General features: G+C 36.3%; 2 protein-coding genes across 12 annotated transcripts; one reads left to right on the top strand and one right to left on the bottom strand.

The window, feature by feature from the left end:
- The first annotated feature begins 300 nt into the window (after nucleotides 1–300).
- On the top strand, nucleotides 301–6,726 carry LOC116165607 (F-BAR domain only protein 2). Of its 4 annotated transcripts, XM_031480192.1 has the most exons (14): nucleotides 302–576; nucleotides 861–952; nucleotides 1,008–1,224; nucleotides 3,257–3,710; nucleotides 3,764–3,943; nucleotides 4,007–4,108; nucleotides 4,439–4,538; nucleotides 4,584–4,741; nucleotides 4,797–5,162; nucleotides 5,211–5,547; nucleotides 5,592–5,747; nucleotides 5,797–5,929; nucleotides 5,991–6,193; nucleotides 6,248–6,726. In XM_031480192.1, exons 1-14 carry the CDS (start codon nucleotides 547–549, stop codon nucleotides 6,558–6,560), a joined length of 2,841 nt encoding a protein of 946 aa, XP_031336052.1. In that variant the 5' UTR covers nucleotides 302–546; the 3' UTR covers nucleotides 6,561–6,726. The 4 variants fall into 4 exon arrangements, with proteins under 4 accessions (XP_031336051.1, XP_031336052.1, XP_031336054.1 ...); XM_031480191.1 differs by having other exon boundaries at nucleotides 301–576; nucleotides 4,797–5,547; XM_031480194.1 differs by lacking the exon at nucleotides 4,007–4,108 and having other exon boundaries at nucleotides 3,764–3,826; nucleotides 4,797–5,547.
- Nucleotides 6,727–12,374: 5,648 nt separating this feature from the next.
- On the bottom strand, nucleotides 12,375–22,089 carry LOC116165347 (nuclear protein MDM1). Of its 8 annotated transcripts, XM_031479700.1 has the most exons (16): nucleotides 21,846–22,088; nucleotides 21,564–21,672; nucleotides 17,133–17,386; nucleotides 17,017–17,025; nucleotides 16,127–16,258; nucleotides 15,844–16,045; nucleotides 15,731–15,792; nucleotides 15,521–15,670; nucleotides 15,340–15,470; nucleotides 15,148–15,287; nucleotides 14,916–15,101; nucleotides 14,736–14,870; nucleotides 14,340–14,498; nucleotides 13,991–14,212; nucleotides 13,805–13,918; nucleotides 12,376–13,456 (listed from the first exon to the last, which is right to left on the bottom strand). In XM_031479700.1, exons 1-16 carry the CDS (start codon nucleotides 21,900–21,902, stop codon nucleotides 13,101–13,103), a joined length of 2,418 nt encoding a protein of 805 aa, XP_031335560.1. In that variant the 5' UTR covers nucleotides 21,903–22,088; the 3' UTR covers nucleotides 12,376–13,100. The 8 variants fall into 8 exon arrangements, with proteins under 8 accessions (XP_031335559.1, XP_031335560.1, XP_031335558.1 ...); XM_031479699.1 differs by having other exon boundaries at nucleotides 12,375–13,456; nucleotides 15,154–15,287; nucleotides 15,521–15,792; nucleotides 21,846–22,089; XM_031479698.1 differs by having other exon boundaries at nucleotides 15,521–15,792.
- Between the last annotated feature and the right edge of the window lie 2,344 nt (nucleotides 22,090–24,433).

The following is a 24,433-nucleotide window of genomic DNA, read 5'->3' as shown; positions in this document are numbered from 1 at the left end:
AGTATTTACTATTTAGTATTCAAATACTTTTTGAAAGTATTCTGCCCAGCTCTGATTACCACATTCTTTTCTTCTGATGTTTCTCTATTATTTTGATTTCCTTCTTTTTTTATTTGTGTATTCTCCAGTTTTCAGTGTTTTATTTCTTTAGTTCTTCGATTGCTTGCCTGTCCTTACGGTTGTTTAAATATTGGCGGCGAGCGCTTCAGACGCCGATATAAAAGTGAAACTGAATCCGATCACGTCGGCGCGACGACGACGGTGCACCAAGTCCCTGCATTATATGCAACCCATTAAACATGTCGTCGTCGGAAGGAAACTGTTATCGCCTTACATGTGAGCTCAGTTGAGGAGTGTGTTGTAAACTTATTATAATTATCATCAATGATACGCCCCCGAACTTTAGTAAAGGATCCCGATCTATGTGTGTATGTCTAACGTAATGTCCGTCGTGTTTTAAATATTGTGTTTTACGCTAAGTGTCGTATACCTTCCTGAATTTTTGATGCAATAAATTTTATGTAATGTTATGGATAAATCGTAATCATGACGGTGGATTTTAACGATTATTTTTGGGTAAGTAGCACTCAAATTGGTTAATAACAACAAATCCCCCCTAACAATCAACTTGTTTATATTAAACGGATTTTATTGAATCCAATTAATTCGCTAATTGTATAATTAGAAGTCCCTTTTCAAATATTTGTGGTTAGCTTTTTAAGAAAATCAATATGCGTAAGAAATTATCTTCCGCTCTCTTTTTGCTCTTTTATCTTAGGTAAATACGTTCCTCTGAATAAAAAAGGCAGAGCTAATTTATGAAAATAAGTATGTTTTCTAAAGGGGGTTACATGTTGCAGGGGGAGAAGAATAATGGGTTCGATGTCTTGTATCACAATATGAAGTATGGCTTAGTCTCCAGCAAAGAATTGGCCGATTTCTTTCGAGAGAGGTACTTGATTATAATTTTATTTCGCTCGTTTAACCTAATTGCCCTCAATTATAAGGTCGAGCACGGAGGAAAACAATTCCAAAGCGTTTGCCAAGCTTGCCAAACAGGCCGGTAGTTGTTGTATGCACGGAACTTTCTCGCCGCTATGGCAGGTGCTAAAGTCCTCTGCCGAACGACTGTCGACTTTACATTCGCAGATGGTACAAAAGGTTTCAGATCTAGTCAAGGAAATTAATAAATATGCCGACGATTTACATAAAAAGCATAAAACGGTAAGTAGTGTGCTAATTTGTGCTACACATTTTTTACTTCTGCAGCTGAACAAATCAGAACATGATGGAAGAGAATTATTATTTAGTGTACCTAGTGCTTGTGTGCAGAATAAACCCTACCCATTAAAAGTACTGAGAACGTATCGATATTAGTATCAATATTTTTGAAAAACCCCCACAACTTAAAAAGTGGGTTTTGGGCATGCCGGTTATTATATTTCTCACTTTAACTATCCCAGAAGCGGAAGAAGTTGACCTGCAAGTATATCACATTAACATGGTCCTCCTATTTTATATTACTGATGTCTATACATATTGTCCGTTTCTATGAGGACCCTACATTATTTTGTAGGCAATATGATTAGCTACTCCTTATTTTGGGATGAAGTATAGTTCTTGAGTACAAAGGCCTGATAATTGTTCCAGATCAGTTACTAGTTACTTATTACTCAAATCCAAATCTATACCTGAAGATGATTTACATTGATATAGTAGTTGAATCTTGAGGTGTGATTAACTTACATAAATAAAATAAAATACAAATGTTGAAATCTCTTATTGCAATAAGCTTATTTGTTGCTCTGTTATGTTTTAACGTATTTGTATCTGTCAACACTATAGCTCTAGACAGCACCTTTTTAACTCCGGTCTTCACTATCCAAAGATGGATTGCGTGAAGCGTTATTACATTCTCACGATACAGGCAGCACTTTATCTATGAATCAGGCAGTCAGTACTTAGTCAGCATCAAATCTTTCACAGTTGCACACAATCTTCTTTGGCAGGGGAAAATCTCAAATAGAATACAGTACACCAAACATCCATACAGTAGTGGTAGTACATCCGAGAGTAGATTCATGGATATCCACCAGATATCTTCAAGAAGAAAGAGAAACGACTCAAAAGATATATGGTGCAGCCGAAACAAAAATCCCTTTACTTTTTGGTTAAAGTTTCCAAAAATGTCTCCATACATATGCATGCGCACATCTGATTTTCTCAATATGCGATATGCTTGTCTTTACTAGGAGACTCTTCGACTAAACTTGAAATAAATAAGAAAGTTGACATTGCGTAGTCTGCGCATGCGCACATGAATAGTCGAAATTTTTCTTGGTTGAGGTGTCAAGGTGGCTACTGAATGCCAAAAAGAATGAACTAAATATCTTGAAAATTAAAGCCTCAGACGAACGGGCGGGCGGAGAAAGTGACCATAATAGCGCCTTCCAATATGATTTGGAAAATGTACAAAAAATATTGATTAATACGAGTTTTACTTTTTACTAAGCTTTAAAAAATGTAAAGAAATAAATTCGAGGAATATTAGAAGTCGAGTTAAAAGTTAACTGAAAGCAACAGATTGCAACAAATAAATGTCTATTATTATAAAGATTATGATGTATCGAGTAACAAGGTTTGATTGGAGCAAAAAAAACCTATCATGCTATCATGAGACTGGTGCCCTGATTTACATGTTACAAAAGGTAAAAGGGCCCAGTAGAGCAGAATTTACTCAAAATGAACTTATAGAGGCACACATAATTAAGTATATGTGACAAATCTACCTTAGAACCCTCGCCATTTTATCGTGTATATTAATGAAGATTGAAGATTTAAACAGCAAAATTGTAATTTTTTTTAAATCTTGCAAATCATTAGCCAGTTACTGAATCAAAGTAAATCAGTCTTTTAGATTTTTCTCAAATGTCATACCACTATCACAAAACTGAAACGGAGAGGCACTTTTTAAGTATTTTTAGAAAAAAAAACATCACAATTAATTTATGTAATCATTCTCGTTAACTAATCTTGTCAGTGACTCATTGAATTTGTTTATTTAGCACACAGGTTTTATGTAATATGGCATTAATAGCTCGATTACATAACCTCTTTGATTAATTACTTGGTGGACATCCCGTAGAATTTTATCAAAAATTGGTTTCAATGTTTTTTCCCAGAGGCTTCAAATTGTTTATTCAACTTGACATTAAGCAAAACCACAACCCTTTAATCAATTTATATATTATTTTAGGTAAAAGAAGACGAATCAGGTACTTTAGAAGCTGTACAGATAATACAATCGACGACAACCATGGTACAAAAAGCAAAGGATGCCTACACTCAAAAAGGATTAGAAGTAGAAAAATTAAAAAAAGAAAACAATTCACCCAAGGAAATAGAAAAGGCGGAAGCTAAATTGAAGAAGGCCCAAGAGGACTATAGATCTTACGTAGAAAAGTACAATAGCGTTAAGGAAGATTTTGAACGTAAAATGTCGGTTACATGTCGCCATTTTCAAGAGTTAGAAGTGACGCATTTAACGCAAATGAAAGAATTTCTCAACTCGTACGCCCAGGTGGTTCAATGGACGCATGATCAAACTGGTCAAGTTCACACCGAATTTAAAAGGCAATGTCTGGAATTTACTGTCGACCGTCTACTAGAACAGTTTGTCTTGAGCAAGTATACGGGATTAGAAAAACCCGGTAAGATTTATTGCGTAAGTTCTGTTGGTACGAATGTAACTCTACCTTTTCAGGGTTGGTTGATGTGGAAGAACCACTTACATCGCCAGTTCAAGAAACAGAACCTAACAAACCTTGTAAGCGCGAAGGTAATCAAAATGCAGGCATACCAGTGACGCAGGCTATGCCAACACATCCCAAAACATCCCGTCGTACAACTTCCCTTCTTAATCTCTTCATGTCTAACTCCCAGGGTATGTGACACTAATGTGCTTGTGGTAGGTGCTTCTAACCCGGGCTTGGGGCTGTGTTTTCAGGGTCACGCGAGGGTCGAGCCGGTCCGTGTAGCGCCCCATCGAGCCCGACGAGCCCCGCCGATGGACAACAGATGGCGCGTCAAGCTCATCGTGGATCCAAGTGTAATATTTCTCTGTTTAAGCTGTACCGTGCATGCTGCTGTGGCATCGGCTCGTGCAGATGCATTCTTGGTGGTGGCTCCTGGCACGTTTTGTTGGTTGGTGTAGTGCTTGTAGCTCCTATCCCGCACCGCGCTCCCCTACCGGCTGTGTTGGCAAATGCCTTTTTATTATTTATCACTTATTGCTATCAAAAAACAAAGTAATCCACACCTCTTAAGTAATTTTCCCAACTATTAGTTACCTATTATTATTGTTATACTATTTATTACGTATCTACTATTATTTTTTCTTCTTTGCTGGAATTTTTGTTCAATACTAGAACGGTTCTAGGGTTTTTGAGAAGCAGGAGAGATAAAGCCAAACAAAAGAAGGCAAAAAAGAAAAAAGACGCTTCGGACAATTCCAGCAATAAGGAAGAGAAATCGGATTTGTAAGATTTGGCTAGAGTGCGATCGTCGATAACACGTGGTTTTAGGGAGGAAAAAGAAGAGACTGGTAAAAATCAAACTCTTCCCGAAATTGAAAAGGATCAGCCCCAATTAGATGAAGATGGCTACGTTATTAGACAAAACACCGTACCTGCTTGGACAAACGACAAAAGTAGCTTTTATTCTAGTTCCGATTCAGATTCAGGTAATTAGAACTCGTGCTTCATATTTAAATCACACATGTCTCTCTTTGTATGCAGATGATGAAAGGGAGCGTAAGATTCACGTGGAGATAAAACCATTAAATAATGGCACGGCTCCAATGTCGGCATCAGTTGATGAACTGCGAGCGACTGTAGAGAATTTATACTTATCACCTTTAAATAATAGCGGAGGTAGAAGAGGATCGAGTAACGACGGTTCAGACACTATTATGAAACGTTCTCAATCTGTGTCGCAACAGTTGGGTAAACCAAGTAGCGATCTATTAGGTCTAAACTTATTTCAAAGCCCAGTTGCTTCCAATGCATCCACTCCTACAAGTTCGCATCCTTACGCCCCCTTGCAAAGTCCTTCGCAACCGACCTTAAATTCGCCCACACTTTCGTCTTCTTCCAAGTACGCAGGTGCGTTTGCGCGATCAGTGCTGACTGTTTGTAACACTCGCATTTTAGATTTGGGAGATTTGTTTTCCGAGGTCGGCGAAATACAGTCCCCTGCAGTTAGTACAACTAAAACAGTTAGGCAAACTCCAACGCCAACATCCGGGTACATGTCAATTCCCAGGCCGCCTTCGCGACGATCAGACGGTGTATCGCGAGGACATATAAGTCCCGCAACGATTTCGAGAGCAGACAGCGTCGGTAGTTTGGAGTTTCGAACTGCCTGTATACCAGTTGGTGTTTCACGAGGACCTTCTCCATTGACTATTGGTATGGCGGACACCATACCATTGGCGGTAGCGTTTCACGAGATAGTCCACTCATTCTTCAGGGGAACAGATGAAACTAAGTAATTATGAAATTGGTACTTCAAATTCTAACCAAATTTTTCAGATGCCAGGTAAAAATGTCGGGAGAAATGATGCTATCGTTTCCGGCCGGGATTGTCGCCGTTTTGGCAAACAATCCCAATCCTGCTAAGTTGGCGTTTCGTGTTCGAAATACACAGAGATTAAATAGTATACTACCAAATAACAAATTAGTTTCTATGTATGTATTTCAAGCAAACGAATTCACGATAAAACTCATTTTCTTGCAGCGATAATACTCAATCGGCAACAGATAATTTGGTTCTAGAGTTTAGTATGTCAGCGTTAAGTGCCCTATTAAAACGACAGTCTGAGCAAAATCCAAGCGCTTCTTATTTTAATGTAGAAATATTGAAATACCAAGTAAGTTTATGAATTAGAGCCGATTATTAGTTAGTGGACGGCTAATATTATTTTTCTATAGATTAAACCAAAACCGGGTGCAAATTCGTGCCCATTTCAACTAGTAGCATATTGGAAATGTGAAACAACTCACACGGATCTGAAAATCGATTATAAGTACAACTCTCACGCCATGAACTCACCGTCACCATTATTAAACGTTAACGTCATTGTACCAATAGATGGCAGTATAAAAAATATGCAATCGAAACCTTCAGCACAACTGTACGTATATTCTCCCTGCCTATTATTATTATCGTACAGTATGTTTATTATTAGGCTAGCGGAAAATAATCGAGTGATGTGGAAGTTTACCGAATTATCGCAGCATTCCGAAAATCATGGTGTGGGATCGTTGTTAGCTCGATTGGAGCTGGAATCCGGTCCAACTACTACCAGTACGATTTCAACTCAATTCAATTGCGAAGGTACCACGTTATCGGGTATCGACTTTCAGTTGGTGGGGTCAGGATATCGTCTGTCTCTAGTTAAGCGACGTTTCATATCTGGGAAGTATATATGTGACGGTGATCCCAAATACAGTTCGGGAACGCCAACACCTCCTGCTAGCACTTTTTCGGGCGATTGCTAGCACATCCAAATATCCAGCCCGGTCTTAGTTCTACTTTATTTTATTTTATTCCATTTATGTAAACCTGTTGTATTGATATTTTTCATGTTATCAAGCCTATATAGTCTATGATGCTATTTTATAACCACTAACTTTAATAAATAATACATTTTGAAAGTAAAGTAAAGATTTTATCATTGTAACACAGAGAATAAGATCCCCTCACAGCTTTTTAAGACAAAATTTTGTAAGACAAACTATTGTGAGTATCCTCTCAAACCGAAATCGGAAGCGGAGTTTTTAAATTTGGATTATCGGAACCGGAATCAGAGACAAAAGAGTGATGTCACATCGTAAACAGTACTAGTACTAAATTAATTCCAAATGAAGTGACTCGAAAAGATACAAATTATATTTAATGAACAAAACAACGAGTGAAAGAGCAATCAACAGACGACATGACGTGAAAGAAGTTCCCCACACGACAAGTAGACAACTAGCGTGACATCCGTCCGGCCACTATGAGTCAACCTCCGATATAACTATCAATTAAAACTTGTCGGATATTCAAAGAGACTTAATTTTTTATTATCGATTTGGTATAAGAAGTGAGTAATTCATGGAATATCTTGGAAACGGTTTGAAGCAGCCCTTGACATTTTGTATCAAATTAAAGGTCTCAGAAAAAGGAAAACAACAGCGAAAAAAAACATAGGGGATGCCAGAGCTGGGCAGTATTCGATTTTGTATATACTTTTTAGTATTCAAATCCTTTAAAGTATTCAAATACTTTGTAATTAAATACTTTTATGGAAGCATTATTTGTTTTTGTAACTCAAATACTTTCACAAATATTTAGTATTCGAATACTTCGCAAAGTATTTGAAACCTTCCTTTTTTTACCAAAAATCGACTACTCCAAAATTTGTCGGGAAAACACTTTTTCTTATTAATTTTGGTGCGTAGAATCCAAAACAATTCGTACTTTTTCGGTCAGACTTCTCAATCAAAAGTTATAGACTAGAAACCAATTTCGAAAGAAAAGTCAAAGGGCTGTAACTTTTGAACTAGTCGCCCAATCTTGGAACTGTTTGAAATTATGAATTCTACAGGCCACATTCTATAAGAAATTTTTTTTCCGGGTCGATCTGAGACAATTTTTTTTTCGGGCCTCAAAAAAGGCAGGTGTATAACCTTCCTTTTTTACCAAAAATCGACTACACCAAAATTTCTCGGGAAAACACTTTTTCTTATTAATTTTGGTGCGTAGAATCCAAAACAATTCGTTCTTTTTCGATTAGATTTTTCAATAAAAAATTATAGACTAGAAAATTTCGAAAGAAAATTCAAAGGGCTGTAACTTTTGAAATAGTAGCCCAATCTTGGAACTGTTTGAAATTATGGATTCTACAGGCCACAGTCTATAAGAACATTTTTTTCCGGGTCGATCGAGAAAATTTTTTTTTCGGGCCTCACAAAAGGCAGTGTATATATAACCTTCCTTTTTTACCAAAAATCGACTGCACCAAAATTTCTCGGGAAAACACTTTTTCTTATTAATTTTGGTGCGTAGAATCCAAAACAATTCGTACTTTTTCGATTAGACCTCTCAATAAAAAATTATGGACAAAAAACAAATTTCGAAAAAAAATTCAAAGGGCTGTAACTTTTGATCTAGTAGCCCAATCTTCAAACTGTTTGAAATTATGGACTCTCCGATCGATCTCGATCTCAGACAATTTTTTTTCCTGCCTCAAAAAAAGGCAGTACTTTTAAGTTATTCAAATATTTGAGAACAATTTAGAAATGTTTAGGGAAAGTTTCCATTGTCACAAAATCAAATATAAAAATTCGATACATCTGAATACCGAACTCGATAGTTTACGTAACTTAAAAACAATAGGGACCTTTCTTATATCCTTAAAACCATGTGTACCAATTTTCAAAGCGATCGCACGTTTCTAAACAAGTTATCATGCACACCGACAAACGGATGTTCAAAAATGGATCTGTTCCAAAATCGCTAGGATTAATTTCAGAAAGGCGTACGTATCATGTGCACGACGTACGATCGCTTTGAAAACTGGTACAAGTATTCTTAAGGATATAACTGGTATAAGAAAGGTCCTGGTAGGTACTTCCTATATAATAATATAATAATAATAATACGCTTTTACTCCCCTTAAATTTGTATATAACAATAGAAATATAAAAAAGCTAACCCCATACAAAGTATAACTTGATTTTTTAAGTAGTATTAAGACTTTTATCTAGTATACTATTTTAAATTTTTAATGTATTTGAATACTTTTTACTGTATTCGAATACTTTTCAAAGTAAGATAATGAAATACTTTTCAAAGTATTCCAATACTTTTTATAGTATTCGAAAACCTTTGATAGTATTAGAATACTTTTGAAAGTATTCGAATACATTCTAAAGTAATTTGAATACTTATTTTTTTAAGTATTTGAATACTTTTCAATATATCTGTATCATAGTATTCGCTTGTGCTGGACGTAAAAGTATTTAGTATTCAAATACCTTTGATTTGTGTAAAGTATTTACTATTTAGTATTCAAATACTTTTTGAAAGTATTCTGCCCAGCTCTGGGGGATGCCATTTGAAAAAAATGGTGTTACAGATATTTAAAAATTTAAAAGTTGAGAGCTTTGAAAAACTGACGTAGTCTCACTTTTTTAGACGGTTACGCATACCGTAACAAAATTCGATCTGTCCTTAATAAAAGTGAAAACTGTTTTGCAATGTCTCACCGTTTTCGAATAATAAATTTTTAAAATTACCCCTGCAAATTCAAATTCAATTTTTCTTGAATATCGACGAAGCCCTTGGAGCAAAGGGTCAACTATGGGGTATCGTCGTACTCCAAGTTCGACGTAGAATCCGAAAATGTAGAAAAAATAGGGGGTCTCTATTTAAAATAACGAAGTTCTTAATAATATTCTTCAGTGACAATTCGTAACGCTCACAGTCTGAAAATGTTTGTGCAGTCTCTTTACTCCACAAAATCTTCCAAACCGCCGTTGGTCATAAGTCATCCAACTGATCCATCAACTCATCAAAAAATGCACACTTCCAAGACGCAATACCATATCACTAAACCTTTCATGATACACCCATGCGATATGTACCTATAATGCATGTGAGATGAACTGAGCTTTTACTAAAGCTGCCATCATAGCGTCTGAATCAGCAGGAACCATGTTAATCAGTGCGGTGGTTGTTGCAGGTTTGAGTAATGCGAAATTTCCGAGTATTATAGCCGTTGAATTTCGCAGTTTTTTTGATAAAGCACATTCTTGAGGAAATCAAAATCATTTTCAATAACTTGCTATGTTGACAAATTACCTCAACACAAAACTTTCAAAGGCAATGGTGATTTCTTCGTCATATTGGCAGGGATATAGTTGGTCTCTCAGGGATATGCGGTATATGTAATTATTTCGGTTTAGTAGTTTTTTCAAGCGCGTTCCTTTGCCGACGCTTTTTAGATGCACTTTACTTTTATTCAATTTTGTTTACGTAAGCTAGCACGGCTAGAGAATGTATACCTACCAGCTTTCCCATTAGGGGATGATATATATTTGTATCTAAAATATCTACAACAATCTGCGACAAAATTGAAGCAGTATTATCCTTAAAAATTCCAGAAAAACCTTAATATTTCTTGTTTGTTATAGTTATTTGACACTTCAGTAGCAACAGGCGTTTTAAATCTTAAAAACTCATCATAGATACAAGACAAAAAATTTGTTGAAGACTTTAGTTTGAAGCACAGCTGGACAGAATACTTTCAAAAAGTATTTGAATACTAAATACTTTTACGTCCAGTACAAGCGAATACTAGATACAGATACATTGAAAAGTATTCAAATACTTAAAAAAATAAGTATTCAAATACTTTAGAATGTATTCGAATACTTTCAAAAGTATTCGAATACTTTCAAAGGTATTCGAATACTATAAAAAGTATTCGAATACAGTAAAAAGTATTCAAATACTTGTCACTCAAATACATTAAAAATTTAAAATAGTATACTAGATAAAAGGCTTGATACTACCTACTTAAAAAATCAAGTTATACTTTGTATAGGGTTAGCTTTTTTTATATTTCTATTGTTATATACAAATTTAACGGGAGTAAACGCGTATTATTATTATTATATTATTGTATAGGAGGTACCTACCAGGACCTTTCTTCTTCTTATACCAGTTATATCCTTAAGAATACGTGTACCAGTTTTCAAAGCGATCGTACGTCGTGCACATGATACGTACGCCTTTCTGAAATTAATCTTAGCGATTTTGGAACAGATCCATTTTTGACCATCCGTTTGTCCGTGTGCATGATAACTTGTTTAGAAACGTGCGATCGCTTTGAAAATTGGTACACATGGTCTTAAGGATATAAGAAACGTCCCTATTGTTTTTAAGTTACGTAGACTATCGAGTTCGGTATTCAGATGTATCGGATTTTTATATTTGATTTTGTGACAATGGAAACTTTCCCTAAACATTTCTAAATTGTTCTCAAATATTTGAATAACTTAAAAGAACTGCCTTTTTTGAGGCCGGAAAAAAAAATTGTCTGAGATCGAGATCGATCGAGAGTCCATAATTTCAAACAGTTTGAAGATTGGGCTACTAGATCAAAAGTTACAGCCTTTTGAATTTTTTTCGAAATTTGTTTTTTGTCCATAACTTTTTATTGAGAGGTCTAATCGAAAACGTACGAATTGTTTTGGATTCTACGCACCAAAATTAATAAGAAAAAGTGTTTTTCCGAGAAATTTTGGTGCAGTCGATTTTTGGTAAAAAAGGAAGGTTATACACTGCCTTTTTTTGAGCCCCGAAAAAAAATTGTCTCAGATCGACCGGGAAAAAAAATTTTCTTATAGAATGTGCCCTGTAGAATCCATAATTTCAAACAGTTCGAAGATTGGGCTACTAGTTCAAAAGTTACAGCCCTTTGAATTTTTTTTCGAAATTGGTTTTTAGTCTATAACTTTTGATTGAGAAGTCTGATCGAAAAAGTACGAATTGTTTTGGATTCTACGCACCAAAATTAATAAGAAAAAGTGTTTTCCCGCGAAATTTTGGTGCACTCGGTAAAAAAGGAAGGTTATACGCTGCCTTGTTTTGAGGCCCGAAAAAAAATTTGTCTTAGATCGACATTAGGACTCAGGTGTACAAATTTTTTGAAATAGAATGTAGATATCTATAGAACTGTTGTACATTTGGGACATAAATTCAGTTTGTGACTAAACGAGTGCAACAAGGAAAGGTAGCCGCTAAAACCAATACCTTTTTTCAATTGTCCTCGTTATCTAGCATCCGTTTCAGTATTTTCATAGTTCAATGACTACATTATTGATGGCACAAAAGCTTTGTAACAGAGGAACCAGGAAATCAGTTACCTATACTATTTCAAAAATTCCCCTACGCTCTCGTGTGTAGGGTTCGTTAGTACCTTGGTGGCCCGTAATAACGATGGGCGGTACTGGTTACCGGCAATTTGTAGTCGCTTTTGAAAAAGGAAATTATGAACGAGGAAAGAGAGGGTGCCTCGGACGTGAAACGTAACAGAATGAATATTTTTGCCGCTTTTCGATTCCTCTTGTACAATTTTTAAAAAAATATAATTTTATGTATATACCTACTTAGAATATCTATATAGAAAAAATGAAGTAGGTAACATAGAATCCAATACTTACTTCAGAAAAAAGAACGCGTCTTAGGAATGATAGGATACTCAAAAATGATCCAGGATGTAGGACGGATATGGTAAATAATACATTTGTACTTGAAATAACTTTTGTGTATTCAACATTAATATTGTAAAGTGTAATCAAACATTAAGTCAGCTGAACATAATAATGGCGCGAATTGATATATAGTACAAAAGGTACTTAGTCTAATAAACACAAGGACATATAGATGGATTTATTTTATTAATTACTTCAGTCTGATCGCTATAGGTTTATGTTTCCCTTAAAAACATCTTTATCATTAGATAACATAATCTGCATTTGCATAATATTGTAATACTGTATAATAATGACAATATAAGGTGCGTTCGATGTTAAATAAACGAATAGGTTTGCAAGCAAACACATCTACACAAAATATATCAACCTTTATCAGTTAAAACATACGAAGATCATCTGAATAAACGTCGTTTCAGCAGCTATTGGCCAGATATGCTTAACGGGTTCGAAAAATGCCCTGCTGAGGTGGCGTTGAGACGGACTGATGCATATGTAGCTTACTTGTAGATGGATGGCATGGAACATAAGCAGTTAGTACATAAGGCTGGGTATACGTTTACAATGATGTTTGAAAAATGGCTTGGATACAAGTTAACCATATTTTGCTGCTATTTCTAAAAATTTAAGAACAACACGGACCAATGTCTTACAAAAATGAGCCGCCAAAGCTAACAAACTATGCCTCCAGCAACTCGAGGGTTCTGACCCTGTATTCCCCATCGTAACTTTTCTCTTCTAAATTGAATTTACTTATTCTAGTCTACTTAGGAATTACGACGATTCGTATTGCGAACTTTTTCCCCAAAAACGATCAAAACGATGGCGCGCCTTTTCCAAAATGTCAGAGGCGAACGATCGCTCGTTCGTGGGTGATATTAAAATAGGTGCTTCTAATACTCGATAGGGTGATGGATTTTGTTGATGTACTTGAGGAACAGTTGAAACGGCAGTGGAAGCCTCCATTAGCGGATCGTCTAGGCAACGCGCCGTGGTACCCGCTACGGAACTTATACCGCTTGCCGTTGCAGAATCTACGTCACCTATCACGTTGATTTCTGAGGAAGAAGCAGTTGAAAGCTCTTGTGTATTTGTGGCTGTATTGCTGCTGTTATTTGATGGTTTTCTAGCTGCAAAATACCAAGTGTCAGGGGTTAAATAAATGTTCTAAAAGAAATAGAGGAAGCTAGAGCGAAACGTTCGAATGTCACGAACCATAGGTAGTAATAACGTAATGGCAAATACAAAATACTCTGCCAGCTTGGCGTGCGCTCCAAAGCCCCAACTGAAATGCTTTCGTGCAAGCCATTCTAGTAAGTGCAAATTGATTGCCATAGCTAGTACTCGCCTGTTTATATAAAAATGATATTGCCCTGCCTTGAGGTCATGCTTTGACTGCTAAATCCATACCTAAAGCAATACAACCAAATCGGATATGGTAAGCGGAAATCAGGTCCGAAGTTACGACATGGACATGCCTTGTTCCTTTGTTTGCTCCGAAAATTGTGGAGGTGCTGACTGCGCGGCTGGGGGTGGCACTTCTGGTGGCGTCCAGGCTTTTATTTCACTATGTGGCCGCGTACCGATGTCACCTAAGCGATCAAGGCAAATGTTATGCATCTTAATGTATAGTGGATTATAGAAAGTCTGACATTATTTTATACCTTCTCGTATATTTTGCGTTACAGTAAACGTTTTTCCGGTATCAAGTGGCACCGTCCAATTCACGGGATCCGGAGATCGCATCAAAATTTGTTCAGGTGATTTGACTCGCGTTGGTTCCGGAGGCGATTTGACCACGGGCTCCAAGTCTACGGCATCCGGTTCAGTAACAATCGGAGCTTCTATAGATTCACTTTTGTCAACGGCAGTTGGTTGTTCGGCTGCTAAATGCAAAAGGTTTAATTTGCCACGTATTTGTAGGTATAGTATGTATTTTATAAGTATTTGAATAACTGTGTGCCAAGGATCGTGAAGACCACGGATCCTACATGCATAAGATATTCGCCTTACCTCTTCGACCTCCTTTCTGAAGTTCTTTTGTGTCGAGAATTTGCTTACTATTTGCGTAATTACTTTTGTTAGACTTTGTTTTCGCCAATCGGTCGTCTTCGATTTTAAGGGAAATGGTACTACATTTAGATCTGAATGAGGCAGTAGTATTCAAGGATGCTAAAACACCGGAACATTAATTTTATAATACGTTTGATACTATAACCATTACTGCAAAACATTTAAGGCACACATGTAATGTGATCGCTTTCATTTGGTTTAATTGGGCGATCCAATTACAAGTAATTTTAAGCGATTCCTGCACTCAAATTGTCATCAAGTGTAAAATTGTTAACACGTGCAAAAGCATGCTTCACGAGACTTGGCACACATCAAATTCTTGTAGTGTATACTCACAAGGCCTTGGTCTACGTGTTGCTGATGTACTATTAGATGAAGAACGTTTTTCTTTCACTGTAGCAGAACGAGACTGTCGTTTCGGCGATCGCTTCTCGGTTATTGTATCAGTTGGACCGACAGACTGAGACCTCACTAACAAACGTTTTTAATTGCAAATAAATGATGCGTAATACGTACCCGCTTTTAAGGCATTTTTTACTTTCTGTGAATTTCTCTTTTGAATGGCAGACTTTTGAGGCGATCCTTTTTGAGGACTGTACTTCTGCGGACTGCCTTTTTGAGAACCTCTATAATCTTCATCTTTCCTGGGAATCGTCGGTTCTAATTTTTCTCGTGTCGGAGACAAAATTAGACCATCCAATTCTAAAATTTTACAACGAAAGTTGGCTAGAATCCACTAATTGCTAACCTGAACCGCCTGTTGTCCTTTCCAAATGGTGCCTAATCATATCCTTTACACCTCTTATTGAGTTGTCGGGATTTTTTAAAGGTTTTGTAGGGGAACTACGCTTATTGTTTTCCTGCTCTTTTTCTTCCTTTGTATATGATCTAACAGAGTGGAGTAATAATGCGCCAGTTACAGTGAAATGAAAGCAGTTACCTATGGGTTGTTGACGCTAGGGACAAAGCAGATAAAGAACTTCGTTGTGAAACTTGATCCCACAATTCAGTTTGTTTGTTATAAAGTTCTGAAAGTCTTTCTGGTGCTAATTCAGTACCCCATCCTCGGTGCTGTGACGTGAACGAAACGTAAACGTAACGGAATGCAAGAATCGACTTACTTTATATTGTCCAGCCTTCTTGCGTAATTCCACTACCTCGCGATACCACGATTCTGTTGCATTAATGGGAATAATGTTTGGGTTTGAATTTTCAATTAAGATTTTGTTTTCATTTCCTCGATCGGTGAAGCGCCCTTCGGAATATTCATACTGAGAAAAGGGACGGAATTGTTTTTTATACTCCGTCTTGAATTCTTTACTTATCTGCACCTTGTCTTCCTTTGAATCTTCGTGCACCGGGTTATCGTTGACCAGCGGTTCCAACTCACTAGCTGTAAAAGAAATCGAGTGGATCTCGTAATTTTGACTTTAGGGTGAGTTACCATCTTTATTTTCAAGGTCTATTCGTTTTCTATGGACCATTGCGTTTGCAGTGGGTTTAATGGCACCCATAGAAAGAGATTTTCTGGGGGTGGAATCTACTTTATCTCTCCGTGAAATGTGGCCATGGGGCCAAGCAAATTGTAGCCTATACTCGGTGCTTAATTTTGAAATTGCCTTTCTTAGAAGACCGGTTTCACGTCCCTAAACAGAACGAACTCAAATAAAAAATGAGAAATGCCACCTAGGTAGGGTACACAGAACAACGGGCGATATTTATGTTACCGTGTTTTCAAGGTCTGGATCGGATTCCCGCCGTCGTTCGTCCTCATCCTTAACAATGGCGTTGCTACGCGCCGGCCCTTCGGATTTGCTGCGTCGGGACGGTCTCCAATGCGAGCCGCCTCTCTCCTCGGACTGTAATTAAAATGAATACATCTCTACATGTTCTAAAAAATACGCCAATTTTTTTGCTATGCAATTATTGGCAATCATGCAAAGAAGTTACAAATTACTCAATTTGGAAACGTATTCATTTTAATAGTCACTTCACATGCACTCAAGAATAGCTAATAACCGACGTTCAATCTAGAAATTTGATACAACCAATTAGTGTTATGTTAAATCATGCAGGAGAGAGCAGGGCAGCAAATCTACTTAAGGGGTCAATTTTTTTCGTGGATTTTAAACGCTACCAAAGGAAGATGGCCAAACACTACGCGGGCTCATTATTACGGTCCGTTGGCACCGTTGTTCTGCATTGAACCCTGTGATTTAAAACAAGCTTTGTGTTTTATGTAACTTTTAGCGCGTAAACAATTGAAAAACATACTGTGAACAAAGTAGCACTGTGCATTAATTTATAAAATCCAAAGTGAAGAAATGGATTATGAAAAATAAACCAAAAGAAAACGGCGCGCGTGTAAAAACTGAATTTGATAAACCGATATTTTGAAACGCGTTGAACAAATTGTGCGCTACTTTTACAATTAAATGCACCTACAACTGTAAAGCATCAATGCTCTTGCAAAAAGCGGAAGCTTTACAATTTTTTCTTAAACCACGAAAAAGGTTGTTTCACCACCAGTCAAAATTTCTACACTATTTAAAAAAGCTAATTAGTGAAAGCAGATTGCTTATAAAGTGCTACTTTTTACTATAAGGGCTGATATTACCTTTTGCAACTATAGAAACTCGGTTCAACCATCGCATCGATTAACTTAATAAATAATTCAATACAATTAAACCGAAAAAAAAAGGTGAAAGTGTAAAATGGTTGCGTGTACTTTACCCTTGCTCTATCGTTGTTCGCAGATTCACTGACGTCAAGCGAATTATCTCTACTCGAGGCCAAAAATTCATGATGACGATATGCAAGCTCAGGATGTTTTTTTCGCCTAGGAAGTGCTGGTTCCAATTTAGGCACTGGAGACATGATATAACTAACAACACGTCCGTTTTGAGTCACTTTTTTTAATGACTTACATTCGTTTTGTACTTCTTCTTCGTGAACCAATGTAGTATTTTGAATGTTGTTTCTTTCACCTGCAACAAATTTCTAGGTTTTATGTAGGATGTCACTGGGGTCTACGGGTCAGACAATTTAAATGTTTTGGAATTAAATGGCTCTTTCCATTATGTTTACTTTTGTATTTTAAATTCAAGACTGTAATCTGAGTAGAGTACCTAATAAAAAATGTATGAGACAATAGAGATATTTACAATTCAAGTTTGTTTCGGTCCATTCTACTGTAATATTTTGCAAAATTCCTTGGGAATCTTTTAAACATTCAGAATTGGAAATCCGATTTCCAGTAAAAACAAAGATAAGCTCACTGAACACAAAATACACGATTGGTTGACGAAGGCTGGAGCATTATATGGGCACATTGATCATCCTTTTAAATTTATAAGCAATCAACTATCAACTTGACTTCATTAAATGTATAATACGCAAGCTGGAAAGCGTGTTAACCAATTCACTGCTCTGAATTGTGATGTAATGACAGCATCTCTTCCTCCTGTTGTGACCGATAGCATTTTATAGTGTGTACTTTTTATTTTTTTATTAATGGTGTGTACGTATGATCTATAAATACAGCGGAAACAAGCAGGGAAATCCAAATATCTCGAATGCGATCGCAGTCCTTCAATTGAAATTAAACAAATTACGTTCTCAACTTTCTGGTGAGGGAGGATTGCACTCGGATCTGAAATTTGGTTAAAACAATTCCAATATCTGTGATTTACTGGAATGTTTTTACTTCTCTTGCGTTTCACTTTTTGTTATCCCTAAGTACCCTGAGCTGATCCATTTTAAACCTAACGAAGGACCTTTGATAAAATACATATTTTACCTATACATAGATAGGGAAATATTAAACACATGGTAGTTTACAAGTTTTATTGTCGAGACCTTCTGAACTTGCATCAGAATATACATAGTGAATTCAGAATGTAAAAAGGCATACCTCACAATGCAATCTCTTCCTTTAATGGACATAAGCCAGAAGCCACCCATCCCCTTAAATTGGAATGATGAGGAAAAGTTTTTGACGAAAACCTAATCAAGGTATGAGGGCATTTTTGGCTGCACCTAATTAAACAAGGACAGTCAACAAATCTGAGCCCGGTGAATAAGAATCAGATATTACAAAAGTTACACTTATACAATTGGTATGTTTAAATGGACTCAAACCGTTGCGATATTACCTTCAGATGTAGATTATTACTCTGGTGTAAATGCTTATTGTGGTATATTAGAGCAAGTCAAGCTCAAACTAAATGCCTAAAGAAAGATTTTATAATCGAATGGACCCAGCAAACCTACTTTACAGCTTCTGTGCAAAAGTCCGAATTGGAACGATGGACTCTTGGCATTTGCTAAGCATACCTCCGCCAAGGTGACACCACTTCCCACAGGTATCTAGGTAGGTACCTAATTAAAATTACAAAAGTATTTTTTGTTCATAATAGTCTTAGAAATGAAATGCAAAATACGTATACTAAATGTTCAGTCTTTATAATAAGTCATTGTCATTATGATTATATAAAAGCGAATACAATGCTTAATTAATTTTCAGATTCACATTCAGTTTTTTGACGTAAGCAAGTTTTCTTGATTGCACCACAAAATCTGGTTAACACCTAGAAAAATATGTTTAAATAAAATTATCGCAATAGACAGTTTGTCATAACACTATCAACCAAGTCTCGAGATGGAAGGTCTTTCGTATCTACTGGACGTTTATGCCCAACTTCAAGGGACCTTAATGTTTATGAGACCTCGCTAGAAAAGTTTGATATTCTGAATTTGCCAATTGAAAATGTTATTGTGCCCATTGAACACGCACGTTTTGTGAATACTTCTCTCTCTATCGCCTTTTTTCAGTGAGTCCTTAGCAAGGTTTTTTAACCCCATAATCTGTATATACATTTTTCAATTAGTAGAATCAATATCCGATACATCAAATTAATGAATTATTTTTATCATCCAAAATAGAAAACCCTGTTTTAATTAAACTTTAAAAATGTCGCCTTAGTCCTAAACTTAACCCGTCGTCTCATAAAATGGAGAGGGGGGGGGGGGCAATTATTTAAAGCACTTTAAGTTTAGTTTTGGCAAACAAATAAAATGATAACAAAATCACAGAGTAATTGTTTGCATTGAAGTTTGTTTACAATTTCAGGATTTTGTTACATCAATCGATTTTACAATGATACGAAGTTTTTCATCCGGAATTAATTAAACCTTTTCTATATTGTATTTAATAAAATTACCCAGACACATTGCATTTATTTTGAAATTTATTCAGCTTAGGTCATTTTATTTCATTATTGTTTCAGTAACAAACATGAAAACTATTGCATTTTCAGATCACCGCAAATTAGAATCCATTGCATGCAACTTAATTAAAATATTTTCTAAATTTAACATCCCTTGAACATTTTGGGCATTGTAAGAATTTATCGCCTAATCAAGTATGGCTAGTCCTTGAAGGACACGTCGGATTTCACAAACACTTTCTCAATTCGTTGAGAAAATGAATGTAATTCAATACGCGTTTGCTATAAGGATTCAGAACGACACCCTCAGGAAGTTACCTATTGATTTATTTAAAGGTCAAAATAATTTGGTTTTTTCCTTGAAAATAAATATTGAAATCAATAATCATTTGTTTGAAAAGGGAATGAAACGATTGGTTTTAATTATTTGTTTCGAGATTACATGCCTCGAAAGTAAATAAATGTTAAATTGTAATACAGAAAGCTGGAAATTTCGATTCTAGACGTATCCCGAAGCAATATACGCAAAGATTTCAGAATAAGAAAATTTAATAAATCTTAATGGGCACAATTCGGAAAACTTTCCATTGTTATAAATTCGTGACATATTTCCCACCCGAAAAGTTTGCGTTTAATTAACGAATACCGTCATAATCGGGATCAGATGAGGGTCATGAAAAATTAATAATACTCGAATTCCAATTTATCCCTGGATGTTCTCTTGGAAGCGGGACTTTCGCTTTATCTCGTATTTCGGATCATTATTTATTTCGTTTTGGATTCAATTCGACAATTTTTATAAGTAACGAAAAAATTTGTGCAATGATATTAAATCGTGCAGTTTTTTCGTGTTCATAGCTTTATGGGAACTGAAGGGAATAAAATCGTGATACTTAGAGGAAAATGGGGTGGAATAGAATTGAAAATGTGAAAATAGGATCATCTGTCATTGTGAATTAGCTATATAAAACTGTATTCGCTGATCCATTTGGTACCGAGGAGAACAAAACGGCGATTTAGCTAAGCGCTTTATAACCCTTGAACACGTTCCTGAATCCTAGGTGTTGTAAAATTCCCAAATGAATTTCCAAATATTCGTATTTTATTCGAGCACAATCTAACGACACAAGTACATCTAGAGCGTAAATGGAAAATGAGCCTGCGAAAGTAGCAAATCCAATTAGACCTAACGCATGAAGGAGAAGCGTAATTACACTTATTGTTGTCACGTTCACTAATTGGTTTATTACTTATAAACTTAAAGATTGTACGATGTCTGTTATTGAACGCAAGCGATATTGGTCTTATTGAGACAAAATATGTGGAATGAATTTGGGTATGGGGTTAAGTTATGGTGGCGAGAGCGACAGGAAATGAAGTTTCGATCCAAAAGAAGCAATACAAACTGTCACGAATTTACCGGCGCGTGGGTGGTTACTTAACTAACCAGTTGTCAATATTTGGGTTTGTTATTACAAAAATTAGTAATTAGCTGATTGCGCTCTTGACAATCCCTTAATTAAATTGTTATGATGAAAATAACCTAATTAAATGAACGCCAAAATTTTTTATGTCGGGCAGATCAATATGTACAATTATTTGCGTGAACGACTTCTTCAGAGATATCAATAATGACCTGTAATCTGAAGACTGTGATGACATGTCACACTGCACTTTTTAAGCGCGACTATTATTTTCTACGGTTGGGTACCTACGCTAATTACTAATAGGATTTTATGACCAGAAAACAAAACCCGGTTACACTCCGGAGAAAAAAACGGTTAAAAAGGCAAGTATCTACATTTATCTTCTTAACCAATAGTTACAATTGAACAGGGGCTGGTAGATGAATCTTGAATTTGTGTGCTTTTAAAACAAGCCGTATTATAATAAATAAAAATAATAATCGATGAAAAAATTACAACACGTGACTTACCAGTGACCGGCGGCGCAGCAGTACTTGATTGTGGAGGGCGCCTTACAACTTCTTGACGAGGGCCCGTATATTCATGCCATCGGTATGTACTCCGATATTCCGAATGCAGCTAATAAAACAGTTCATAGATTCTTAACTCGCCTATTGAAATTAATGAATGAGAAAATTAAATATGGCTACTACTCCTTGACTACATATCAAACAGTTGTCACAAAAGAAGCCGGCAGTTTTTCTCCAGGCAGATACAATACAAATAAGCATTACATTAAACTGTATAGGTACCTTATCTACGGGCATCGATGGACAAGCTCTACAGAGATTCCAAAATGAACCGATCATCAGGTCTAGTGGTTCGCAACACCGATAAACTTAATTATTTTGGGCTGGGAAGCCATAAACACCAAGATAACTGATTAGGGTACTGAATTAACAGTACAGAAGAAAGTCAAGTAGTGAATGCAGACAGCATGACGGAGCCCCACCTTGCTATAGCAATCTGGTAGTCACTAGTTTGTAAAACCTACGAACCGGACGATCAATATGACGACGCCTGCTCTTTTTGGTTAAACTGCGCCAACGTCTCGACGACTAGCGCCATCCGAAGATTATTACCGCAGTGCCGATGTTTTTGACCTTTTCATATCAGCAAGTTAATGTGTAAATCAGTCACTGGGCCACTACACAAGTACACTTTTGCACTTACCTCGTTTCAAATTAACGTGAACAGATTTCGTCAAAATGAACAAAAGCATTCATGCAAAGTGTACGTATTTATTCTCCGGAAACTTTCAAAGATATGGTACCGTTACTTGCATACAATGTCATCGACTTTAGCAATTGCCTACTCCCATTTACACAGATTACTGTGGAACAGCAATTACACTCATAAGTCTCACTTTCTGGGCAGTTTTTTAATACGAAACTCTGTACGTTAATTTAAATTGATTTGTGCAATTACATTGCTTTAACTACTTACAAACAGCAACGAGATTCGCATTTACAAGAGATTTTTTTCGTTATACTTTTGGTAAATCCCCATCAAGGTTGGTCTGGTCTTGCAACATCAATTATTAGTGTAACCACCGGATAACCTAAGGCAATCGGCAAAAAGTTACACAAGCTGTTATTTGAAGTAGGTATAACGTGTGGAAAATTCGCTACATTTTCCCGGATTAATTTCTACAGTAGCAGGTGTTTGGTTAATGGTTCTTTGCATCATAGTGTAAGACCGTTGAATGAAAAATAAAGTTTTCATTACTACGTCTCCAAAACGAGACCCTTTACACATTATATTAATACTTACAACCAAACCATTAAACATTCAATGAAGTCAGGTTAGTTACATATGCTAAAGGCCAATTGCATTAAGCAAACATATTGAAACTCCTTATTTCCTTAAAACTGAAAGTATTTTTAAGAATCCAATAATTAATATTTTATTTGTTGCAGGGGTAATCATCGTAGCCAATAGGATTTACATGAGTGGTAACAGCATTTCGGAATATTAGCAGGATCTATAATGGTTCACATCAGGTCACGATCTATAAGTATCCATTAGTTACAGACATCTAAATTTTTAATTGAAAAATTCCAAAACCTTTAGCAATACGTTCTTATCTATGCTACAAGTTCACAATATGTCCAAATGATCTAAAAAACAAACTTTGATTTTGTCGATTTAATTATTATACTTATGTTGTGGTTTCGCGATGGACCGCCGCAGATATTCTAAATGGATTTAATGTGGTAAATATAGGTTTTACACCACTTTGTGTATGTGGAATGCTTTCTCAATGTTATTGAAGGGAATATTCCAGAAATCCTGATAGACATCAAGGTGCCATGAAAAGCCGGTCAACAGACCATGGTAACCAAAATAAAAGCTAAACTCGAAGAGGGTCAACAAGAAATAAGAGATAGGTATGTCCAAGATAAAATCGAGGCGGAGGGTACGGTAGAAAACGAAATGAAAGCTAAATACCACCAACGGAATTTCTGTTATTGACTGAAGTAATGTCATCTGTGATGATACAAAATTTATGTTGTGTTCCGCAAGGAAGCCCTTAGAACCGTGTGAAAAGATGGGTACGACAAAAATTCGAGTTAAGCCACCGACATTTGATGGAAAATCACCGTGGGCCACCTACTTGAGACAGTTTGAAGCCTCTGCCCCTACAAATAAGTGGACAGTGGAAGAGAAGGCAACGTTCCTGATAGCTGCGTTACGTGGAGATGCGTTAAATGCGTTGCGTACGATTCCAGAACACCAGCAAATGATATTGAGCAAATTCTACCACGGTTAGAAGCTCGATATGGAGATAAAAATTTACATCAAGTGTATTACACTCAATTAAAAAACCAAGCGAAACTTTGCAAGAACTCGAAGTCGATATAGCCCGGTTAATAAGATTGGTATATCCTACGGCTCCTGAAAGCTTCATAGAGCAGCTGGTGGTATTAACGGACATATTAGAAGAAATTGTCCCGACCAATAACCAAGACCACAGTTAACAAGTCATTGTGCAAACATAAACAACGAGAGCGTATGTTCCTCCTAATTATATTAATGCTGGGGCTGGGAAAAAATATTGGTAGGCACGAAGTCCCATTCTTTTCAAGTTTCACACAAATAGTACTACGCAGTTTGTTATATAGTTCAATTAAAGGTATCAACAAATACATTGTTCTTATTTTACTACGTATATAATAACAAGTGTTAAAGATGTAAGATTTAAAGTAAGATGTAAAGATTTTTGAAATGCACTGCAACACGACAACTACAAATATTCATGGCATTACCAAGTTGGTAATACCGAGGATGGATGTGGCATTGATAAGGTTGGACTAGCGTATCGTGCGCAATATGTTCA

The sequence above is a fragment of the Photinus pyralis genome, unplaced genomic scaffold, assembly GCF_008802855.1.
Source record: "Photinus pyralis isolate 1611_PpyrPB1 unplaced genomic scaffold, Ppyr1.3 Ppyr1.4_LG3a, whole genome shotgun sequence".
Taxonomy (NCBI): domain Eukaryota; kingdom Metazoa; phylum Arthropoda; class Insecta; order Coleoptera; family Lampyridae; genus Photinus; species Photinus pyralis.
This window is presented reverse-complemented; position numbering and strand designations above follow the sequence as displayed.

Excerpts from the sequence above, each read along its gene's own strand:
- LOC116165607 (XM_031480191.1), top strand. The coding sequence starts at position 547 with ATGACGGTGGATTTTAACGATTATTTTTGG. Across the intron at positions 953-1,007 it reads GCCGATTTCTTTCGAGAGAG|GTCGAGCACGGAGGAAAACA; the intron begins GTACTTGATTAT and ends CTCAATTATAAG. Across the intron at positions 6,194-6,247 it reads TCGAAACCTTCAGCACAACT|GCTAGCGGAAAATAATCGAG; the intron begins GTACGTATATTC and ends GTTTATTATTAG.
- LOC116165347 (XM_031479698.1), bottom strand. The coding sequence starts at position 21,902 with ATGATCGGTTCATTTTGGAATCTCTGTAGAGCTTGTCCATCGATGCCC. Across the intron at positions 15,793-15,843 it reads AGACCTTGAAAATAAAGATG|CTAGTGAGTTGGAACCGCTG; the intron begins GTAACTCACCCT and ends TTTCTTTTACAG. Across the intron at positions 14,499-14,735 it reads AACACGTAGACCAAGGCCTT|CATCCTTGAATACTACTGCC; the intron begins GTGAGTATACAC and ends CCGGTGTTTTAG.